The following is a 20,346-nucleotide window of genomic DNA, read 5'->3' as shown; positions in this document are numbered from 1 at the left end:
GGAGCAGAGGTTCAAGTCCCTGACCGGGGAAGTTATCCATCCAGAACATCACAGAAACTTGATGGGGTCCCTGGGCACGAGGCAGCAATTAATTCCTGGGAGAATTCCCTTGTGAGTGGAAGATGGATCAGTGGTGGGGGGCAGGGCAGAAAGGGGGAAAAGGTAAAACTACTGGGATATGAGCATCTCCTATGGACTTACACGAATCTGAGTTGCAGAGACAATTCTCAGTACACCCTGGCAGCCCGGGGTGTGCTTAGTGGGCTCTGACTCTGCAAGGTGACTCACTGGGACACATGTCATATGAGCCCCAGCTTGCACGTGTGCCCAAAGCAAAACACCAGCTCCTTTCCACACACAGCTGGAGGTGGCCAGGCCAGATCTAAACTCCTGTTACCACTGGCCTTTAGCTAAGGTGTTGTAACCCTGGAAACCAAATACTCTCTGACCTACCCACATCAAGAAAACAGGAAATACTTTAACAATGGTAACATTAGCACTATTAACAATAGATATCAGCAGCTCACACTTGCTTGTCCCCTTCTGAGCTCCAAGCACTTTCATTCAATCCTCACCACAAAGATCAAAGATCATTATTATTTCCATTTTACAGATGTGGAAACTAAGGCTTCAATATAGCAAAGAACTGTGGCAAAGTCACATGATACCTAGGGTCAAACTCACTCAGCTACTCAGACTATCAGTCTCCATTTGTTTCTCAGGGCACCTCTCCTAAGTAGGAAGCATGAAGCGTTGGCCCCAGTGCTGAGAGACCCAGTCCCTTGTGAGTGGAAGATGGATCAGTAGTGGGGGGCAGGGTGGAAAGGGGGAAAACGTAAAACTACTGGGAAATGAGCATCTCCTGTGTATCAGGCAGGACCTGGGCACTGGCTATCTGTGATCCCACTTACACAAACCCTCTGACATAGCAACTGCTATACCCATTTTTCAGATGAGGAAACTGAGGGTTGGAGAAATTAAGTGACCTGACCGACCTTAACCTGCTGGTAAGTTGTGGATCTGGGATTTGGGTCCAGGTCTGCCTGGCTCAAGAACTCCAGAGCTGTTTCCAACATGCCCCAAAGATTCCAGAACATTCCAACCTAGATGAAGGACATGAGTCTGAATAGGATCAGAGGGTAGGTTGTTCTGAAATGGGAGATCTGGGACCAGCTAAGCCATCTGGTCTATTGATCATAGGCTGGCCCAATGCTACAGCCACTGCTCCAGGTTGGAAGTCTCTGGAGTGGCCATGTGCCATTTTTCTCCTTCCTCATTTCTTCTTTTCATTCTCTGCCTTTCTCCCTCTCCCACACAGAGAGGGCTGGTTTGCCACCTGACCCATGTCTCTATGCACATTGCTGACAGTAATGGTGGTGCTGGTGTGCTGATGTAGATGTAGTCTGTGGGGTTGGTGAAAGTAACAAGTACTGTTTGTTGAGCAACTGTTATATGCCAAGCTGCACACAAGTTTTTACATAATTATTTATTTAAAACCACCCCTGAGAGAGAATTACCACAATCCCTTTTACAGATGAGGACACTGGGGCTTAGAAAGGTTAAGTTGCTTGTCCAGTTAGCAAGTATGAAGCTCGGCTTCAAACCTGGATATGTCTCAGCCCCACTCTGCCTTGTGGCCAACTGCTACTCCCCTTGAGGATCTAGAGCCAGGGCAAGGGGCAGTTAGATAGGTGTATTAAACTGTTTAATAGGGCCAGGCACAGTGGCTCATGCCTGTAATCCCAGCACTTAGGGAAGCCAAGACAGGAGGATTGCTTGAGCCCAGGAACTCATGAACAGCCTGGGCAACAGAGTTTGAGGCTGCCGTGAGCTATGATCATGCCACTGCCCTGCAGCCTGGGTGATAGAGTGAGATGCTGACTCAAAAAAAAAAAATATATATATATATATATATATATGAAAACAAAACAAATAAACAAAAACTCTTTGATAGGCCTGAAGATGGAAGTCAGTGGCCCAAGGGAACATGGGGAAGGAAAAAGTCAGGAGTCACTGCTCAGACCTCGCCACTGTGGGTTGCCCCCAGCAACTCCATACTCTGCTGCATGGCCAAGGAAGGGGAAAAGTAACATCAGCCAGTTAACCAGTCATCTCACTTTGGCCAGTTTCCTCAACTCTAAACCTCTGGGTGGCACTGCCAACACATAGGTAAACTGCCCAGTTTGGAGTCATTCTTCCTCTGCTGGCTGGGAGGCACAACAACATGAGAAAAGGAGGGAAGATGATGGGTCTTCATGCACCTGCGGCTCTTCTCTGTAAGTGCATTTGATATGGGCCAATCAAAGCTTCATTCAGGTGGAAACAGATTAAGAAGACCAAAGAGTGGTGAAATGGCTAAGTAGGAATGAAAAACAGCCAGCTACTCGTGGTCAGTACCTTATTCTAAAAGAGGACAGCTAGTTGCCCAAGGCCTCTTGCAGAAGGAAACCTGGGAGTATTTCCTTCTCCTCTTGTAGAAGTAAACTCTTCAGGCTGAAGAGTCAGGAAGGGGCTCCAGGGATGAGTGAAGTCAACTGAGGTTGCCTCTTTTATAAACAGCTCTGCAGTGGTTCTCTGGAAACCGAGGCTGGTTGCAAACCCCCTAAAAATTACTGCTCTGCAAGGCTTGTAACTACCATACTCGTGTGGTCCTGCTCCATCTCCATGTGTGGCAGTGCCAGCTGCAACCAGCCTCACACAGGGTCCAAGAGTCTCAGAACTGCAAAGCCAGAATCTTATCTTGGGTCTGGAATGCCCTGGCTGCATGGGTGCTGGGCTGGTGAGGGCAGACCTAGAAAAACACAGGCAGGGCATGCCTCATGAGGGGCTCAGTGCCCAGTGCCTAGGAGTCTCCAAAAACCATATGCATGCACACAAATGCACACCTATGCATACTTATGCAAAAGGACACACACTTTTATGTCGACACACTCACACAACCACATGAGAAAAAGAACTGTCGACCATGAAAGAAACTCTGAGCAGTGATCTTTGGATGAATTTAGTAAGAAAAGCATTAGTCCCATCACCTCTGGCCCAACCACACTGCCTCCCATCCCACTGTTAGAGAGAAACTCTTCTGGGTACAGAAGGGCTCTGGAAGCCTCTGTGCAAATGCCAAGTACCCAGGAAGGGAAGCCCAGGGGTCTTAGGTTTAGAGTGGGATGTGCTGGAACAGCCCCTAGCAGGTGAGGAGGACCCCAGGTAGAGGGCTGGAAAGCCTGGGGGAGGGGTTCAGTGAGGGGTGAAGTGGCCAAGACCTGCTGGGGATCCGGGGAGAGGTGGAGGGAGTGTGGTCAAAGAGGGGCTTCAGGAAGGACAGAGACTCCCCTGACACCTAGTTTGTTGAGGACAGGATTCCTCAAACTGTGAATTCTGGCCACACCCTGATACATATGCAAGAAGTGCCAATCCACAGAATAGTTCCCTTGATACACACAGCTCAGTTACAGGCTGTCGCTGCCGGTGTCATGCACCAGAGCCGCAAGAAAACCTTGGTCCATGCTTAGGGAAGCTAGATTTGTCCCCCTTCCCCAAGGGTGCCCTAACAGCACAGCAGGCATTGGGATGCAGGAGAAGGTGAAACTTTAGTCAGGAGACAGGGTTGCTCACACTTCGACACATTTAAAGGTGACAAATCAACAACTGTTAAATAAAACATGCTCTGTCTTCCTACTTTGATAAAGAGATCTTTGTAATAGTTCTATTATAAAGTTCAAGGTTGGAATTCTCAGCTCTTGGAGCTCCAGGCTGGAATGTGGAGGTACAGGGGAAGACCCGTTTGCCTTGCCCCTACTTCCTCCCAGCTCAGTCTAGCCATGTCAGAGCTCTTGCACATAGGTGTCCGAGCTATGTCCACAGACCTTGCAGACACCCCCACCTCCCGCAGCACAGCCCACACCACAGAAGAGGGAACCCAGCAAGAGGTTCATGTAGACCCAGAAGGGTGCCTGAGGCTGTTTGGGCAGGGAATTCCACTGTCCGGGTATTGGACGGCGGTGGGGTATTTGGATGGGGAGTGTGCTGGATGGGCAGGCACACTTGCCTCCCATGAGAGGGAAGGGGGCAGAGTTGTGCTCTCTGAAGCATGGAGGTAGGGCAGGCCTTCATGCCTGGACCTAAAGATAATCCTGTCCCTCAGCCCTGCTATGTATAGCTATGTGACCTTTTCTAAATGTACCTTCTCTGAGCCTTAGCTCCCCCTTTGTAAATGGGATAATAACACCTGTGTCACTGGTTTGCTGTGATAGAGATGACGGAGGTGAAGTGCAAGGTACTTAGTGGGTGCTCTGTAAATGGGACTCATGTCTTGTCATTATACTCAAGAGCAGATGTGCAGCAGCTCCGTCCACTGGAAACAGGAAGTAAAGGCTCTCTTGTGTGGTGGAGTGTGGCGGGGTACTTTGTGGAGCACAGCATGAGCGCTGGCTGGAGGCCACACACAGGACTCTGTGGCAGTGCTCCGGGATCCTCATGTCCCTGTCCCAAGTGGGGCTGGCTACTCTACCCTTGCATGCAAGCAAGAGTGCTGACGATGAGGAAATGCAGGACAAAGGATGCCCCCAGGCCACAGCCAACGCCGTTACCTAGAAAGAATGCCCTGTGGTGCTGCATGAAGGATGGCATAAAGGTAGTGGGAGGGGAATGCATGCAGTGGAGAGATTTAGGGAATGGAACCACCAGCCACAGAGAGGGACAGGATATGCCAGGCCAAACCTTAGCTGACCCTAGAAGAGTTCTGAAGCTGAGATGGCTCCTCAGACGTTTCCTACTCAGGAACCTCCATGCGTTTGGCTCTTTTGAAGCTCCTGAACCCTGTCCTCTTGGGCCTTCTATGGAGGTGTCATTGGATAGGCATGATTGGCCAACATAATTGAACAGAGTATGATGTAATACTAATAGGCTGAGTGGGAAAGCCCAGCAAGGCCTGTCTGTTCAGATTCTTCTCGGTCTCTGTGGAGCATTCCTTCCCCCAGGGCCTGGGGCTGGACTCCTTCTGAAATGGGGGTTTTATGACTCACAATTAGAAAGATGGGTCAGAGAATTTCTTTACTGCCAGCTCCAAGAAAGGCAGGCCAGGGAAAAATCCTGCCTTGGAGAGATAAGGGGGCAAATGGAAGGAGGGCAGGAGAAGGTCAAAGAGAGAAAGGTTCTGTTTTCTGAGGCCTAAAGTGCCCCAATGTTACAACAAGGGCTATTGGTATTTTGAGCCAGGAATAATAGATAGATAGACAGATAGATGGATAGACAGATAGACTGATAGGTATCATAGTAGTACACAGATCTATGGTAAGAGCTCAGCTGGAGGGACCCAAGGTGAATGTGAGGTAGTGCCTTGGTCCGTTTAGCATTGCTATAACAGAATACCTGAGGCTAGGGAATTTATAAAGAAAAGAGGTTTATATGTCTCATGATTCTGGTGGCTGGAAAGTTGAAGGTTGGGCAGCTGCATCTGGTGAGGGCCTCTGGCTGCTTCCACTCATGGCAGAAAATGAAAGGGGAGCAGGGGTACAGAGATCACATGGCAAGAGGGGAACCAAGAGAGTGGGGCAAGAATCCACTTACCCTCTCCAAAGAACATTAATCTATTTATAAGGGATCCACTCTCATGATCCAAACACCTCTCACTAGGCCCCTTCTCCCAACACTCCCCACACTGGGGTTCAAACTTCAACAGGAGTTTTAGTGGAGACAAACAAACCGTGTCTAAACCACAGTAGAAAATGTAATCAAGTGTTCCTCTGAGTTCTGTGAGCCGCTCTAGCAAATTAATCGAACCCAAGCAGGGGGTGGGAGGAACCCTGATTTATAGACAGTGGGTCGGAAGCCCAGTAAAACAACCTGGGGCTATGATAGGAACATAAAGTCGGGGGCATTCTTGTGGGACTGAGCCCTCAACCTGTAAGATCTGATGCTATCTCCAGGTAGACAGCACCAGAATTGAATTGAATCGGAGGTACTCAGCTGGTGTCTGCTGCAGACTTGATTGCTTGCCTGATGTGCTGGGAGAAACCCCCAAACATTTGGTCACAGATGTCTTCTGTGTTGATTGTTGTTGTTGAGTGGAAGACCTGGAAACAGGCCCACTGAGGGAACACACCCACTCCCCTGATGGATTAAACCCAGCTGCTCTAAGCAGAAAAATGGGGGTGGAATTCAGGGAAACTGGCGTGGGGGCTACCCCTCCTCATGTGGTAATTCTCCATGTGCTGGTCACTTTGGAGGATCTGGACTTGATTTTTCCTAATAAAGCTGTGGCTTTAGTAAAATCTCTGTGAAGATTCTGGTTTCCATTTCCTCCATCCTGGTCTCTTTAAAAGAAACACATCAGAGGGAGTTTGGGTTGCTCAGAACTACATCACAGAGGGAAATACGGCCCACAAATAACAGAGCAGGACCTCACCTCCCTCATTTGGGATTAACACCTCCAATATTGGAATCGAAAATGACAGAATTTTAGGAGATCTGCAGCAGACCATGAGCCCCCTTAAAGGCAAGGATTTTCTTTTGCTCATCTCCATATTCCTGGCATATGATAGGCATTTAGTAAATTTTTTTTTTGGCTAAATAATGGATCTCAGCAGTGACTCACATGAAGGATGCAGCTAATGAAAGCCCTGGGGCCTTTCTCCACTTGTGCTGTGGCCTAATCCTTACTTGGGCAGTTGGGTTTGGGACTGCAGGGCAGGATGTTACATTTATCCCTGTTAAATCCCAATCTTGTCAGGAACAGCCCCTTTCAGATCCTTTTGACAAGCTTGGAGTAACAAGCCAAACCATGCCAGTGACCTCAGATCAGGGTCCCAGATGAGCACCACATTTCTGCCAAGGGGTGTACAGACTTGTCAGCTGAGTGCCACACCAGCTGGCTGGCTCATTGTGCATCTGAGCTGACAATCAGTGTCTGGCTTGGCAAGCCTGGTGTGTAGATGGCCCCCTGCAGCCAAGCCAGATGTAAGAGCACTGAGTTTGGAGATTCCTGACCTCTCTAGCCACCACTACTTCACACTTGGTGTTAAGGATCCCAGATATTTCAGCCACAAGGGCTCCGAAAGGGCTGGGGGTCCCTGAGACTCTGAGCTTCCTTGGGGACAGAAGAGAGTTCGCTGGGGACGCGGAACCACAAAAGGTCATGGGACCCCATGCAGGAATTATAAACCCCATTTGCCGGTGAGGAATCTATTCTGAGATAAGGTTCGGCTGTCAGGAGATGGAGCAAAGCCCAATCCCTGATTCCGGAGTCTGTCATGCTTGGGCTCCAGACCCAAGTGGGACTACTTTCCAGCATTATTTCCTTTTATCAATTTCATCTTAGGATGAATTCTGCTACTTCCAAAATCAGGATCTTGCCCCACTCCTAAGTCTAGCATGCAGTTAATATCATTGAACAACAACAAAATACTAATGACTACATTTATCGAGTCCCTATTATGTGACATCATTTCGAGGAGTTTACATATATTGTCTCTGATGCCATCTCACCCTGCAAGAAGGTGCTGTGGTTATTCTCCTCTTCTGTGTGAGGAAACTGAAGCTCAGATCAGCAAAGGTGAGTGATTTGTCTGTCGTTACCTTTCTAGCAAAAGTTAGACTCAGACCCTGAACTTAAAGACTATATTTCTCTACAATGCACAGCTCTAAACTGTCCTCAGGACGGGACTCAAACAGAAGCAGCCATGTGCAAAGGTTAATTCGCAGCGGCCACTTCCCTGGAAGAAAGGCAAACATGAGCACCCAGTCCATCTTCCTGCTCTTCCCCAGGGACCAGCACAGACCAGGATCACAGGTGCAAAGGGAAACTCTAGAATTATCACCTGGTACTGCCTCCTCATGGAGACCAGCTGTTTGAGAAGGCTCTGAACAAAGCTCCGGAATTTCCGAGAGTGGCTTTCCGCTCCCAAAGTCTCCCGCAGGCCGTGCATCCCAGCAGCTGGCCATGGGGAAGATGATCAGACAGGCTGATCTTTTCCAGTAATTTATTCAGAAAACATTAGCCAGGGGTCTAAACCATTGGCACCTTCATCATTTCAAAACATCCTCCAGTCTGGGCCAGCAAGAACAGTCGGAATTGCAGAGGTTATAGTGTTAATACTGGCACCAGAAGAGCACACTGACAGCTGTTAAATAACAGGCCGGGTGAGTTTTGGCTTCGGTGTAACCCTGAGCCAGGGCATTGGAAAGGTATAAATCCTGTGGTATTATCCCAGGTCATGTTCAGCTATAGCTGGGAACTTGAGGCTCAGAGTGGGGCTGTACTATGCCCGAGGTCACACAGTGAGAGGCAGAGCTCAGATTCAAACTCCAGTCTTCTGGCTGCTTCTGCAATTGCAGGAGACCCACCTTCCTGACCACTTGCTCATCTCTGGGGCCAATTTGGGAATTACTGAATGAGAATTGATCCACAAAAAGACAGAGAAGCCAGGAGGCCTCAGCAGAAATAAAGCCCAGAGGGGACTAGCTCAGCATGTCTGAAGGGATGAGGAGTAAGTGAGAGAAGGAGTTACCTCATACTCTGAGATGGACGACTGTACTCCTCCCTGACACCAACTGTGAACATCTTAACCAGGAATGGAAATTCACTGGTATAATATCCCCACCCCTTAACCTGGCATTCAAGGCCTCTGCAGCCTGGCCCCAACTTGCCCCTGCACCCTTATCTCTCCCGGCTTGCCCTGCAGCCAGCCTGCACTCCTGTTCTCTGAGATGATTCCATGTACATTCCTGCCCCAGGTGCACAGCTGATCTCCTCCCTTCTCACCGCTTGTCTGCACCCTCCCCATCCAGAGCAGCTGAGCTTTAACCACAGCCCACCTCCACCCAGCCCTTCCTAAGCAGCCCTTCCTCAGGCCTTTAGAGCATTTGTCTAAAGCACTTGTCTCTCCAACCATGTCATACATCATCATAATGACATTAACAAAAATCAGCAGCCACCTTTCCTAAGGTCACACTCCATGCCAGACTCTCCTTGAGTTATTATATTTGGTCCTCACAACAATGTTCCAAGCTGAACACCATTATTTCCATTTGACAAGTGAGGAAACTGAGGCATGGAAACTTGCAAACGCCATACAGCTAGAAACTGGAACCCAGGACTCCACAACTAAGACCGCGAATGAATAGACTGCCCCTGCCCCACCGGTATATGTGGCTTCACTTTATTAGTTACCGCTGAGTGTTTCTGTTGTTGTTTCTGAATATGGTTGGAGGTCTCTGAGGGCTTGGAGCATTTCATTAACTTATTCAACAGCAGTTTCTTGGGTATCTTCTACCACATTCCTGTGATCTAGGCCTTATCTTGGGCATTAGACATACAGGGATAAAAAAGTTACAGTCTCTGCCCTCATTGTGCCTTTTCCTGTCTGGGAGACAGACCCACAAAGAGACAAACCATCAAACAACTTGGAGTGAGTTGTGTTTTAAGCTACCAAGCCCGGGAGAAGTTTTCGGCCAACTTCACCTAAAGATTGGAACTTGTGACAAGTTTGCTCCATTATGCATCCTAAGAACATGGTCTAGTACCCTGCATACAACAGGTGCTCTTTATTTGCATTGCTGGCAATGACTAAATGAGCACACAATGTCAATGAAAGCCCTGGAATATCCATCTAGCTGACTTGTCAAATTGACCATCTGGATGCTTTTAGTTTCAACAAACACATAGTGCAATGGGAAGAACTTGTAGCAGCATGACAATAAAGAATCGGGTGATTAAAGCTCCTGGCAGGCAGAAGTGGTGGTTCATGCCTCTTGGTGACTGTGACCCCTGTAGAGCCTAGCACTGTGCCTCATACCAAGAGGAACCAGAAAAATATTGCTGATTAATGATAGAGCCTTCCACTGTCTAGAGACAAGCAGTCTGGGGCGGTCACTGAGGAGAGGCGGGATGGCGGGCCTTAAGGTCTCTCATTCATCATCTCCCTGCCTGTTAAAAAATATAGAGAATCTGCATTTTCTCCCTTCCTGGGCCCAAACAGCCATGCTCAAACCTACCCAGTAATCCTTGAGAGGCTACAGCGGCCAAAGGTGGGAAAGTTTCACCTCTGGATTAGCTTCTCCTTTTCTCACCTTTCTCTCTCTGCCCATGACCATCCCAGGGCCAGACACAAACATTGAGCTTGCAGAGTCACAAGTTTTTCCCCCAGGGATCAGGCCCTAGATCTCAGATGCTCCTGAAGCTCAGGACTGCTGTCCCAGCTATCTGGTCTCAGAGTATCTGACAATGACAGACCCATCTCAGGAGGTGCTGGGGAGACCATGGACACAAACCTCCATCTGTCAGCTCCAACCTTGAGTTAACTGTCTCGTAGGAAGAGCTAACTGCTTTCTTACTCAGCATCCTCTGCTGAGAACCACCTGTGCCCTACGGTGATCCCACCCCTTTTTCTTTTTGAGACAGAGTCTTGCTTTGTCACCCATGGTCCAGGCTGGAGTGCAGTGGCGTAATCTCGGCTCACTGCAACCTTCACATCCTGGGTTCAAGTGATTCTCCTGCCTCAGCCTCCTGAGTAGCTGGGATTACAGGCGTGTACACTACGCCCAGCTAAGTTTTTGTATTTTTAGTAGAGACGAGGCATCACCATGTTGCCCAGGCTGGTCTGGAACTCCTGAGCTCAGGCAATCTGTCCACTTTGTCCTCCCAAAGTGCTAGGATTACAGGCATGAGCCACCACACCCAGCCCCACTCCTTTTTTGCAAACACCGAGTATTGCCCATCCCAAAGCAAGTGTCCAGAGTACACATAGAAGCAAGTGTTGTAAGTCCTAGAGCCTGTGAACAGGTCATGAGCTTTCCCTCTACCCAGCTCCAAATTCTTGCCCTTCCTCCCTCTGACCTCCCTTAACTCCAGAGTCACAGCTACCACCAAGCAATGCAGCCCAGTGGAGAAACAGAGGCTTTCAGACCTGGGTCCTCCTTCCCCAGTTTCTTCCTCTAGAAGGTCTATTTTCCCACACTCTTTGCAGGGTACCTCTGAGCTCATCTCAGCAAAAGTGGCAGGACAGGGCACCCCGGGAGCAAAGCCCCTCAGGAAGGAGCTAGGGCGTGGTGGCCAGCACCCTGACTCCCAGGCCGCTTCCCTGGCCTGGGGTTCTATGTTATTCTTCCTGGATTGGCTGTAGGTGATCTCTAGGCTCTCATTCTCAGGCAGGTGGCCAACTGGACCACCCAGCAGGAGAAGGGCTGTTCCACTGGAGTCTTCTTCAGGCCCCTCTCCCACTCCTCCCTGCAATGCAGCTAGGACTTGAGGAGGTAGAGGTTTCACCCCAATCATCTAGGCCTCCTGACTTGAGCACCAGGCCAGTTCTTGGCACCTACTGACCTGATTTCACCTGGGCTGTGCTCCCTGAGAGTGGCATTCTTTCTGATACTGGCTTCTTCTTGTGTGTTTCTATCCCCAAGACCACAGGGCCTCCCCAGGTGCTTTCAGAGAACCCAAGTGTTCCCACTGCTCCTGGCCCAAAGGTTCCTGCCCCCAGGTTCAGAGTGCTAGATTTGGGGTCACTGTGGGTCTGGTTGTCAAATCCCACCCACTTCTGGTGCCCCTTCAAGAGCTCTTGGAACCTCCACCTCTCTTCCAGCAGACCATCAAATGGTCAGGCTCCCCTACCCAACCTGGCACCCCAGATTCTCTCCTTTCCATCTATGCCCCTATCGTGACTTTAGGGTCATGCCTCCATTTAACTCTTCCGCTGTTTTGCTTCCAGGGTGCCCAATCCTGACACTTCCGCTGGAATGAACTCGAGGTACTCTGCAAAGAGCCCAGCAAAATGACCTTCCAGAGGACTCCGATTCTTTTTTTCCCGTTAGCCCTGTCCAGTTCTTTCTGCGCCCCAGATTTGCCCCTTTCTCCTGGCTTCCCTTCCGTGTGTATTCCAGCTCCTGTCCCAGCCACCGCTGCAGACAGCGGACCTCCCAAATTCAAATTCCCAGCCCGACCCCGCGCTCACCGCCGCCGTTCTTGTAGCAGAGGTAGGGGAAGCGCCACACGTTGGCCAGGTCCACTGCGAAGCCGACTACGGACAGCAGGAAGTCGATCTTCTTGCCCCAGGTCTCCCGGGGCTGCGCGCCGCCGTCGCGGGGCGCCAGCAGGCACTGGACCCCGTTGCGCTCCTTCACCACCAGCAGCTCCGCAGTTTTGCGCGCCCGAAGGGGCTGCTCTGGACCCGCGTCCGCCCCGCTGTTCTCGGGCTGCACCTGCGGGTTCATTCGCGCCAGAAGCATGGATGCGGCTGGAGAGAGGAACTTTAGCGGTCCTGGGGGCACGCCGAGGCACTGCTTGGATAAAGGGAAAAGAGGTGGTTACTGGGCCGTTCTTCCCTACTTGCAACTCCCAAGACCACCTGGGAGTGCCTTGGACACTGGGATGAGCGCGCGCTGAGCGAACGCAGGGTTCCCAGAAAAGGGCGCGCGTCCGCTGGAAAAATTTGGAAACAGAGGTTGGGGCACGCTGGAACTCAAGAGTTGACCTCTTCTGACAGCCCTGTGGGTGCGGCTGAAGACTCTGCAGCACTCTTCCTCCTTCATCCACTCTCGCCTGCCCCAAATGGTTGGGATTGAACTCACCTAGGCTGAGGGCAGCATGCCGACCCACTCCCCAGGTCGGGTCCGCGCCACTTCAACAGCCCCAGGAGCCTCCCCGGCCACTTAACGTCACTGCACTACAAACTCGCTGGCCCTCTGCTGGTGCGTCTCGGCCCGGGCCTCCCCGGCACACCTAGCCCGGTCCCGCGCTCAGGGCGCACTCACGTGTCCGGCAGCGAGGGGATCCCTGATGCCTTGCGCCCTGCCGGCCCCCCACCGGCGGCGCCTTGGCAGGCTCTGGGGCGCGGGCTGGGGCTGGGCTCCGCCGCGTGGCGTTCGGGCGGGGCCGGGGAAGAGCTGGAGGCGCGGGGCGGCTGGCAGGGCGCGGGCTGACTGGTTCTGGCCGTGCCTGGCGGGGGCCAGGCTGGTAATGTAGCCTGCGCCCCAGGTAACGCGCCGATTGCATTAACCCAGCGCCCGGCCCGCTCCGTCTGGAGCCTGTTAGCGCTAATGGAGACTGACAGCGCGGCCGGGGATGGGCAGGGGCGGGAGCGTGGCGCGGGCTCCCAGGGATCTGGGGGACCCGGGCGCGCACTCTCTTTCTATCCTGCGCCGAGCACCGCTCGCCGCTCTCAAGGACACCAGGCTATGATCTCCCACCACGGGGAGCGAGTGATAGACTCTCCAAAACTGGGGTCTGCGTCGTGTCAGAGAGGAGGCCAAAAAAAAAAAAAAAAAAAGACCTGGGGAAGCAGCGACCGGTGCTGCACCAGCTCTGTCGTCCGCAGCAGGCTACTTAAACTATCTGGTCAGAGTTTCTTTATCAACGAAATGGGAATGTGCGGTTCAGGGCCCAGTACTGCAAATAGGCGGCCAGCAGGCTGTTGGACAATTTTGTTTGAGCGGCTTAGCATGTTGACAGGTCACAGCCCAGCACTTACTCCTGCATCTCTGTTATTTATGGGCAGGGTAGCAGGGCATTTGAGGTTGTGACCCGTGTTCTATGAGGCTGAGAACTACAATTTATTCATTCAATTCTTCATTCATTCCCCCCCTTCACACATTTGTTCTTCCATATGCCCGCTGTGTGCCAGGCACTGTTGTGGGCTCTTGGATTACACTGATGCAACACAGTTCGGAGATTCCTGACCTCATGGAGTTTACTTTCTACCAGCGGAGACAGAGGAAACGGGAAACATAATAAATACACACGTTATATGACGGGTGAGGGAATGGGGGGTCAGTGGGGCTGCAGTTTGCATAAGGGGTCAGGGAATTTGAGAAGGTAACAATTAGACAAGTAAAGGAGTGAGCCATTTGGACCTGATAGTCGTTTTCTCATTCACTGATTCATCTATTGATTAATGTATTAATCCATGTAGCAGATGCTGATGTGTGCGTGAACAGTGCTGGCTAGAGAGGAGATAGCCCCTGACTTCAGGGAGCTCCCAGACCAGTGTGTAGGGTCTATCATAACCCAGTGTGGTCAGGATGGATTGTGACCATAGATGTGTGGGAGTAGGGTGGAGCTGAATCAGCAAAAGAAGCATCCTGTTGATGCAAGGAGGCTTCAGAGAGGTGACAGTGCTAAGTGGGATGGGTGGGACTTGATCAACCCAGCCACACTGACTTTTCCATTCTGTAAACATCCTAACCTCAAGCCCACCCAAAGACCTTTACACTTGCTGTTTTCTCTGCCTGAGTTGTTCAAGTCTCAGTCCAGAGGTCCCTTCCCGACCACTCAAATCGAAAATACACCCTCACTCTCTATCCTATCACCCTATTTATTCCTTTGTTACATCACTATACGAATTGGTCCTAGTTGTTTAATTTTATGTCCCTCCTTGGGCGGTATGTGAGCTCCATGAGCACAAAGACCTTGTCTGTCTTTTATAGCACATGTTCTGGCACCTGGAACATACTAGAGCATCAACCAGCATGTGAAGTGAATGAGTGAATGAATGAAAGAATGGTGGTGTGTGGGGGTGTTTAGAGCATCTGTACCAGAAGGACAATCATGACAAATGTCCTCTGGGCAGGATGCAGAGGGGAGAGGAAGGGAAACCTAGAGGGGTGTGGGTTCCCCTGCCTTCTGGGGGCAGACAACAGAAGGCAGGTGTGGGAAAAGACTGAGCAGAGGTTTGAGGACAAGAGCTCAGAACTGTAGGTTTCCACACATGAAAGGTGTTTATCTCCTTTTATCTATTGGACCGTCATGACAATCCTGTAAGGAAAGCAGGAAGAGAATCATCTTTCCATGTTTCAGGTCAGGAAACTGTGGCTCTGTGGGCTAAAGGGACTTGTCCAGGGTCCTACAGATTGGACGTCATAGAGTGGAAATGAGAACCCAAGTCTCCTGCCTTCCAGCCTCTGCTCCCTCCACCAAGTCATGGTGGAGATGCTCAGAATCTCTCTAGTAGTCATGGTCCCCTCCTCTCCTCTACCCCACACCCCATCCAACTGGTTTTCAAGTGCTGAGAATCCCACCTCTGAAACACCCTACAAAGCCACAACAAAGAACCCTCATCACCCCTCACTGCAGCAGCCTCCTAGCTGGTCACTCCACATTCAGTACCTTTCCAGCTGCATCATCATCACCAACTGCCAGAGCTCTACCTAGAACTCAAGTGTGACCACCTCATTCTTCTGCCTGAAACTCCCCTGAAACACACCAACACATAAACATGATTTAATTAATTCTGGATTTGAGGTAATTTTGTTTCCTTCTCTATACTTCTCTGTATATGCCAACTTTTCCACAATGAGCATTTGATACTTATCCAATCAGAAATAGATAACCCACAATTTAAAAAAATCCTCCAACCTTTCCAAGATAATGCCTAAACACTTTGAGGCGTACAGACAAGACTCTGGCTCTTTAACCACACCTCCTGCTATTCTAGTTCTCTCCTCATTTTTCCCGCAAATTCTTTATCACCTCCAAAATATTCTTTATTCTCCAGTAATATGAGAGATACTAAACTGCTAGTGGTTCCCTGAATACCGTGTGTTTTTTTACACTTCTGGATTTTTTAGTATGCTGTTTCCATCACTATTTTTTCTACCGGGAGAACTCCTATTCATCCTCCAAAACCTCCAGTCACCTTCACTATGAGGCTTTCCCAGATAACCACCTTCTACAACAGAGTCAGACTACTCTTTTATACTGCTGTGTATATTTGCCTGTACTGTTATTTGTGAGACCTCCCTACCAGGGTCAAGGACAGTGCCTGATGTATTCTGTTACTTAAATGGCACTCCAGAAACATGTACAATACAGAACTAGAAGAGATCTCTTTCTTTGGTTGGGTTTGGTGTCTTTGGTTGGTTTCATTTTGTATTGGATTCCTCAAGAAACAGAACTGGAAACAAAGATTTGAATACAAGTAATTTATTTAGGAGATAATCCTGGAAGCACTCATTGGGGAGAGAAGTGAGACAGCAAAGGGAAGGATTAAGGAGCACTTTCTGCTGGGGAAACTGGTGCTCAGCCCTGGTGGGGGCCTCGGGGAGACTGCATAGAGCATGCCTCAGAGTTGCCTCACTTGAGGAAAAGGAAACTGGAGCATCTATCCATGAAGGATGCCCCCAGAGTGTCAACTTCCCAGCAAGTCCAGCCTGTCTGATGAGAGGGATGAGCCTGTCCTGCTGCCAGAGAAAGGCTACCAGCAGAGCCCCAGGTACTGGCAGCAGGAAGCCACTGGGTTGGATCTGCATTGGCAGGAACAGTGGATGATAAGGGGTGTGGGCATGGAGCTGGAAGTGTTTGCTACAAGGGTGGAGGGAGGCATTTCCCCCTAACATACACACCATCAGAGGACCAATCAACAAGTCTGGGAGCTCCACCTGTGGTTTCAGAGACTACTGGGGGTCAGCAGCGAGAACACTAGGCTGGGACTGGACTGAAAGGGAAGGCGTCTCTCTCCGTCTCTGGCCCAGACTCCCTGCCATGGGGCCATGTGGCTTCTCTAGGTGCCCTTCTTCCTGCCCAGCCAGGTGGCCTGAGGGCAAGTTGTGCACGGGAGGCTGGAGCATTATCAGAGCTAATGTGATCTCTGGGGAGGCATCACTTCCACTTACCATGGCACTTGGTGACACAGGCCATGGGATAAAAGGCAATGGCTGATGCTGTGAGTCCATCTTTGAACATCTCCCCACAGAAACTGGAGCCCTGACACACAGCGGCTGGGCTGGGACACATTTAGAATCCAAGGGCCTGTGTCCGCTGAGGATGCTATCAGAACCTACACTTCCATGGCACCAATGGGGAGACTAAGGAAAAAAAGGAGGGGAGGTTTGCCTGCATATTTGTTTCCTCCCTCCCTCCCTTCACCTCTCCTTTCCTTCCTTCCTGCCTGCCTGCCTTCCTTCCTTTATCTTTCTTTTTTTCTTTCTTTTTCTTTCTTTCTTTTTTCTTTCATTTCTTCGTTTTTCTTTCTCCCTTCCTCCCTTTCTTTCTCTCTTCTTTCCTACCTTCCTTCCTTCCTTTCCTTCTTTCACCCCCTCACTTCTTTCCTTCCTCTTTTTTCCCTCCCTCCCTCCCTCCCTTCCTTCCTTCCTTCCTTCATTCTTCCTTTTTGTTTTGTCTTTCTTTCTTGATCAGGGGACAATAGGCCTATGTCACACTGCAGTTGACCTGCCCTGAATTCATTCATCATTGGTATAAGTTGTACTGGATTTACAAATAGCATAAGACCTCCATCAGCTGAAATCCGCCTCCTTCAAGACACCTCCCACTAAAGAGTCCTGGGGATACCTGAGACTTCCGACCTGTGCAGATGTGGCTCAGTGCTTAGATTTTTCTCTTAATTCCTAGCCCAGCTGACCATATTCAGGGACTGGCATTAAAGAGCATCTGTTGCCTGCTGACTCCATATTCACATCCTCTCCCTGGGCTGCTCCCCTGAACTTCATGTGCCCTTATCAAACTACAGACTGGAAGTCACTACCTGGGTAATCAAAGGCACCTGGAAGTCACCCTGTCAAAAGTAGGATCCTTGACCTCCCCTTCCTGACCCTCACCACACCTGCTCCTCCACAGTCTCCCTACCAAGGTGATGGCATCTTCTTCCTTCTAGTTCCTTGGGCCACAAACCTTGGAGTCAGCCTTGACTCCTCTTTCTCTTGACCTTCATCCAATCCTACTGCAAATGGCTGGTTCCAAATCATGTCACACCGCTCCACCTCATGGTGACTTCCCTGTTCCAAGCCACGTCACCTTTTGCCTGGATTAATGTGATAGCCTCCGAATGGCCTTGCTGACTTCTCCCCTTATTCCACGAGGTTTAAGTTCCACATCGCTGCTAGAAAGACCTTCTGGAAAGAAGTTCAGAGCCCATCACTGTCTCTCTCCAATGGTTTTTATCTCCTTCAGAATAAAATCCGAAATCTAATCCCAGCACTTTGAAAGGTTGAGGTGGGAGGAGTGCTTGAACCCAGGTTTGAAACCAGCCTGGGCAACATAGTGAGACCCTGTCTCTACAAATTTTTTTTTTTTAAATATTAGCCGAGGGTGGTGGGGCGCACCTGTAGTCCCAGCTACTCAGGAGGGTGAGGTGGGAGGATTGCTTGAATCTAGGAGGTGGAAGCTACAGTGGGCTGTGTTTGTGCTACTGTACTCCAGTCTAAGTGACAGAGTGAGACCCTGTCTCAAAAACAAACAAAACTCAAAGTCCTTCCATGGGTGACATGGATGAATAGATAAATGCATTCTTTGGTGGACTTGCCAATGCAAGTCCAACTGAGCCCTGCAGTCCCCATGGGAAGTCAGATCAGAGAGGGACAGAGGTGCTGGGGGAGAAGAGAATAGGAGTGGCCAGTGGTGTGGCAGAAAAGCACTGGGCTGTGAGACAGCACCCTGGGTCCTGACTTGGGCTCTGCTGTTTTCAGGCTGTGCAGTAATGGCCAACTCCATCAGCAAGATGTAGATGGACCATAGAAAGAAGAAAGAGACAGAGCACATGTCGAAGAGCCAGGGAAGGAGAAAGGGAAGGAGATGCCCAGGGCAAAGGGACTCAGTCTCCCAGGAGGAAAAGAGGAACTTTGCCCTCCCCTACATGAGACCCCAAATATATCCTTTGGCTTTAAGATAGTCATGTGAGTTATGGAGTGAGAAGACTCACAACTGGTTTAGCTTCCTCTCTAAGACAGAGGGAGGTTTGGCCAACTGACTAGGCTGCCAGCCTGTACAGGGGCTCTGTCCACCTGAGAATATCAGAACTGGACAGAATCTCAGAAACTTTACATCCAGTTGTCACTCTGTTAGAACATCAGGTATTCCTTAGATAATCTGATGAGACATGGAATTTCCTCCCAGAAATATGCACACACACACACACACAGCATTTTAAAATTTAGTATGAAATTTCTCATACTTAAGAAAAAAGTGTACACAGTACATCTTTCCATGTATTTGCCTTTTTTCATGTACACAGCATTTTAAATAGAGTTTGGGGCAGATTTGCAAATCCTGCTTGAATCTCTTATCTCTCTTATCTCTCATCTCAGAATCTCTTAAAATAAAACATGTATTATCTTTTTCACAGTTCAGATAATAATAATATGAACATACAAGAACCCACCTACCTCTCCGGGTTAAGAAATAAAATATCTCCATACCTGACAAGCCCACCTCCACCCCACACCCCCTAAGCACACTCACCCCTATTCCCTGCTCCAAAATAAACATTATCCTGAGTTTGGTAATCACCACTTCCTTGTTTTTCTTTATAATATTACCATCTATGAATATATTTCTAAAAAATGCATTGTTAGTTTATTCTTCTTCAAACTTTATGTAAAAGGAATCACACTATAGATATTGTTCTGTGACTTTTTTGGCCCAATATCTTGTTTCTGAGATTCATCTTTGCTGATGGGGTTGGCTGTAGTTCACTCGTTTTCATTGTTGTTTATATTCAGTCTATTGTATGAATAATAACAATTTATTTATTCACCCAACTGTGAAGGACATTTGGATTGTTTCCGGTTTTTTTGTTTTGTTTTGTTTTTGTTTTTGCATTTTGAAAAATACTGTCTATATATGCTTTAAGATGTCACCTACACAAATGTGCAAGAGTTTTCCTAGGGTTTATTCTTAGGAGTGAATTGCTGGTTTGTAGGGTATGTGCTTGTTTAGCTTTATCAAGTAATGCCAAACCATTCTGTAAAGTGTTTGTACTAATTAAAACTCCCTCTAGCACCGTGTCAATTCTTCATGTCTAATTTCTTCACATCCTCCCTAACCCTTGGTATTACCTAGGCTTTTAACTTTTGCCAAACTTTTGGGTGTGAAATGGTATCTCACTGTAATTTCCATTTGCACCTCCTTGACTTCTAATGATGTTCAACATCTTCTCACAAATGCACATGGGTCATTTGTGTTTCTTTTTCTTCTATGAGATGATGATGCATATTGTTTGTGCAATTTTCTATTGGCTTGTTAATCTTTTTCTTATTAATTCACAGTACTTAATAATATATCCTGGTTACTAATCTTTGCAATGTTGCCAACATCTTTTCTTGGATGCATTGTAAGGCTTTTTGCTCTGTTGGGTGACTTCGATAAGTAGAGGTTATTAGCTTCAATGTAATTTAATGTAGCAATCTTTTCTTTTGGTTTCTGTATTTATGTCTGGTTTAAGAAATATGTCCCTAGCTGATATTTTCCAAAGTTATATTTTAAAATTTGACAGTTTTGTTCTTCATATTGATGTCCACCTGGAGTCGATTTTTGTATAGGGTGTGAAGTAGGGATTCCACTTCATTATTTTTCATTTGACTAACAGATAACAAATTGTCCTGACCCAGTCCTCAAGTAGTTTCATC

At 48.9% G+C, this 20,346-nt stretch overlaps 1 protein-coding gene across 3 annotated transcripts in view; it reads right to left on the bottom strand.

The window, feature by feature from the left end:
- The window catches only part of SLC6A2 (solute carrier family 6 member 2), a 49,588-nt gene extending 36,560 nt beyond the window's left edge, over positions 1 to 13,028 (bottom strand). For 2 of the 3 annotated variants that reach the window (XM_023209844.1, XM_023209846.1), the window contains exon 1: positions 11,946 to 12,695. In XM_023209844.1, the coding sequence (XP_023065612.1) occupies positions 11,946 to 12,219 (274 nt within the window). In that variant the 5' untranslated portion in view covers positions 12,220 to 12,695. Of the gene's footprint in view, positions 1 to 11,945; positions 12,696 to 12,744 lie in introns of those variants that run through there. The other variant, XM_023209845.2, reaches the window with a different exon arrangement.
- Positions 13,029 to 20,346: the final 7,318 nt, after the last annotated feature.

The sequence above is a fragment of the Piliocolobus tephrosceles genome, chromosome 17 (genome assembly GCF_002776525.5).
Source record: "Piliocolobus tephrosceles isolate RC106 chromosome 17, ASM277652v3, whole genome shotgun sequence".
NCBI lineage: Eukaryota > Metazoa > Chordata > Mammalia > Primates > Cercopithecidae > Piliocolobus > Piliocolobus tephrosceles.
This window is presented reverse-complemented; position numbering and strand designations above follow the sequence as displayed.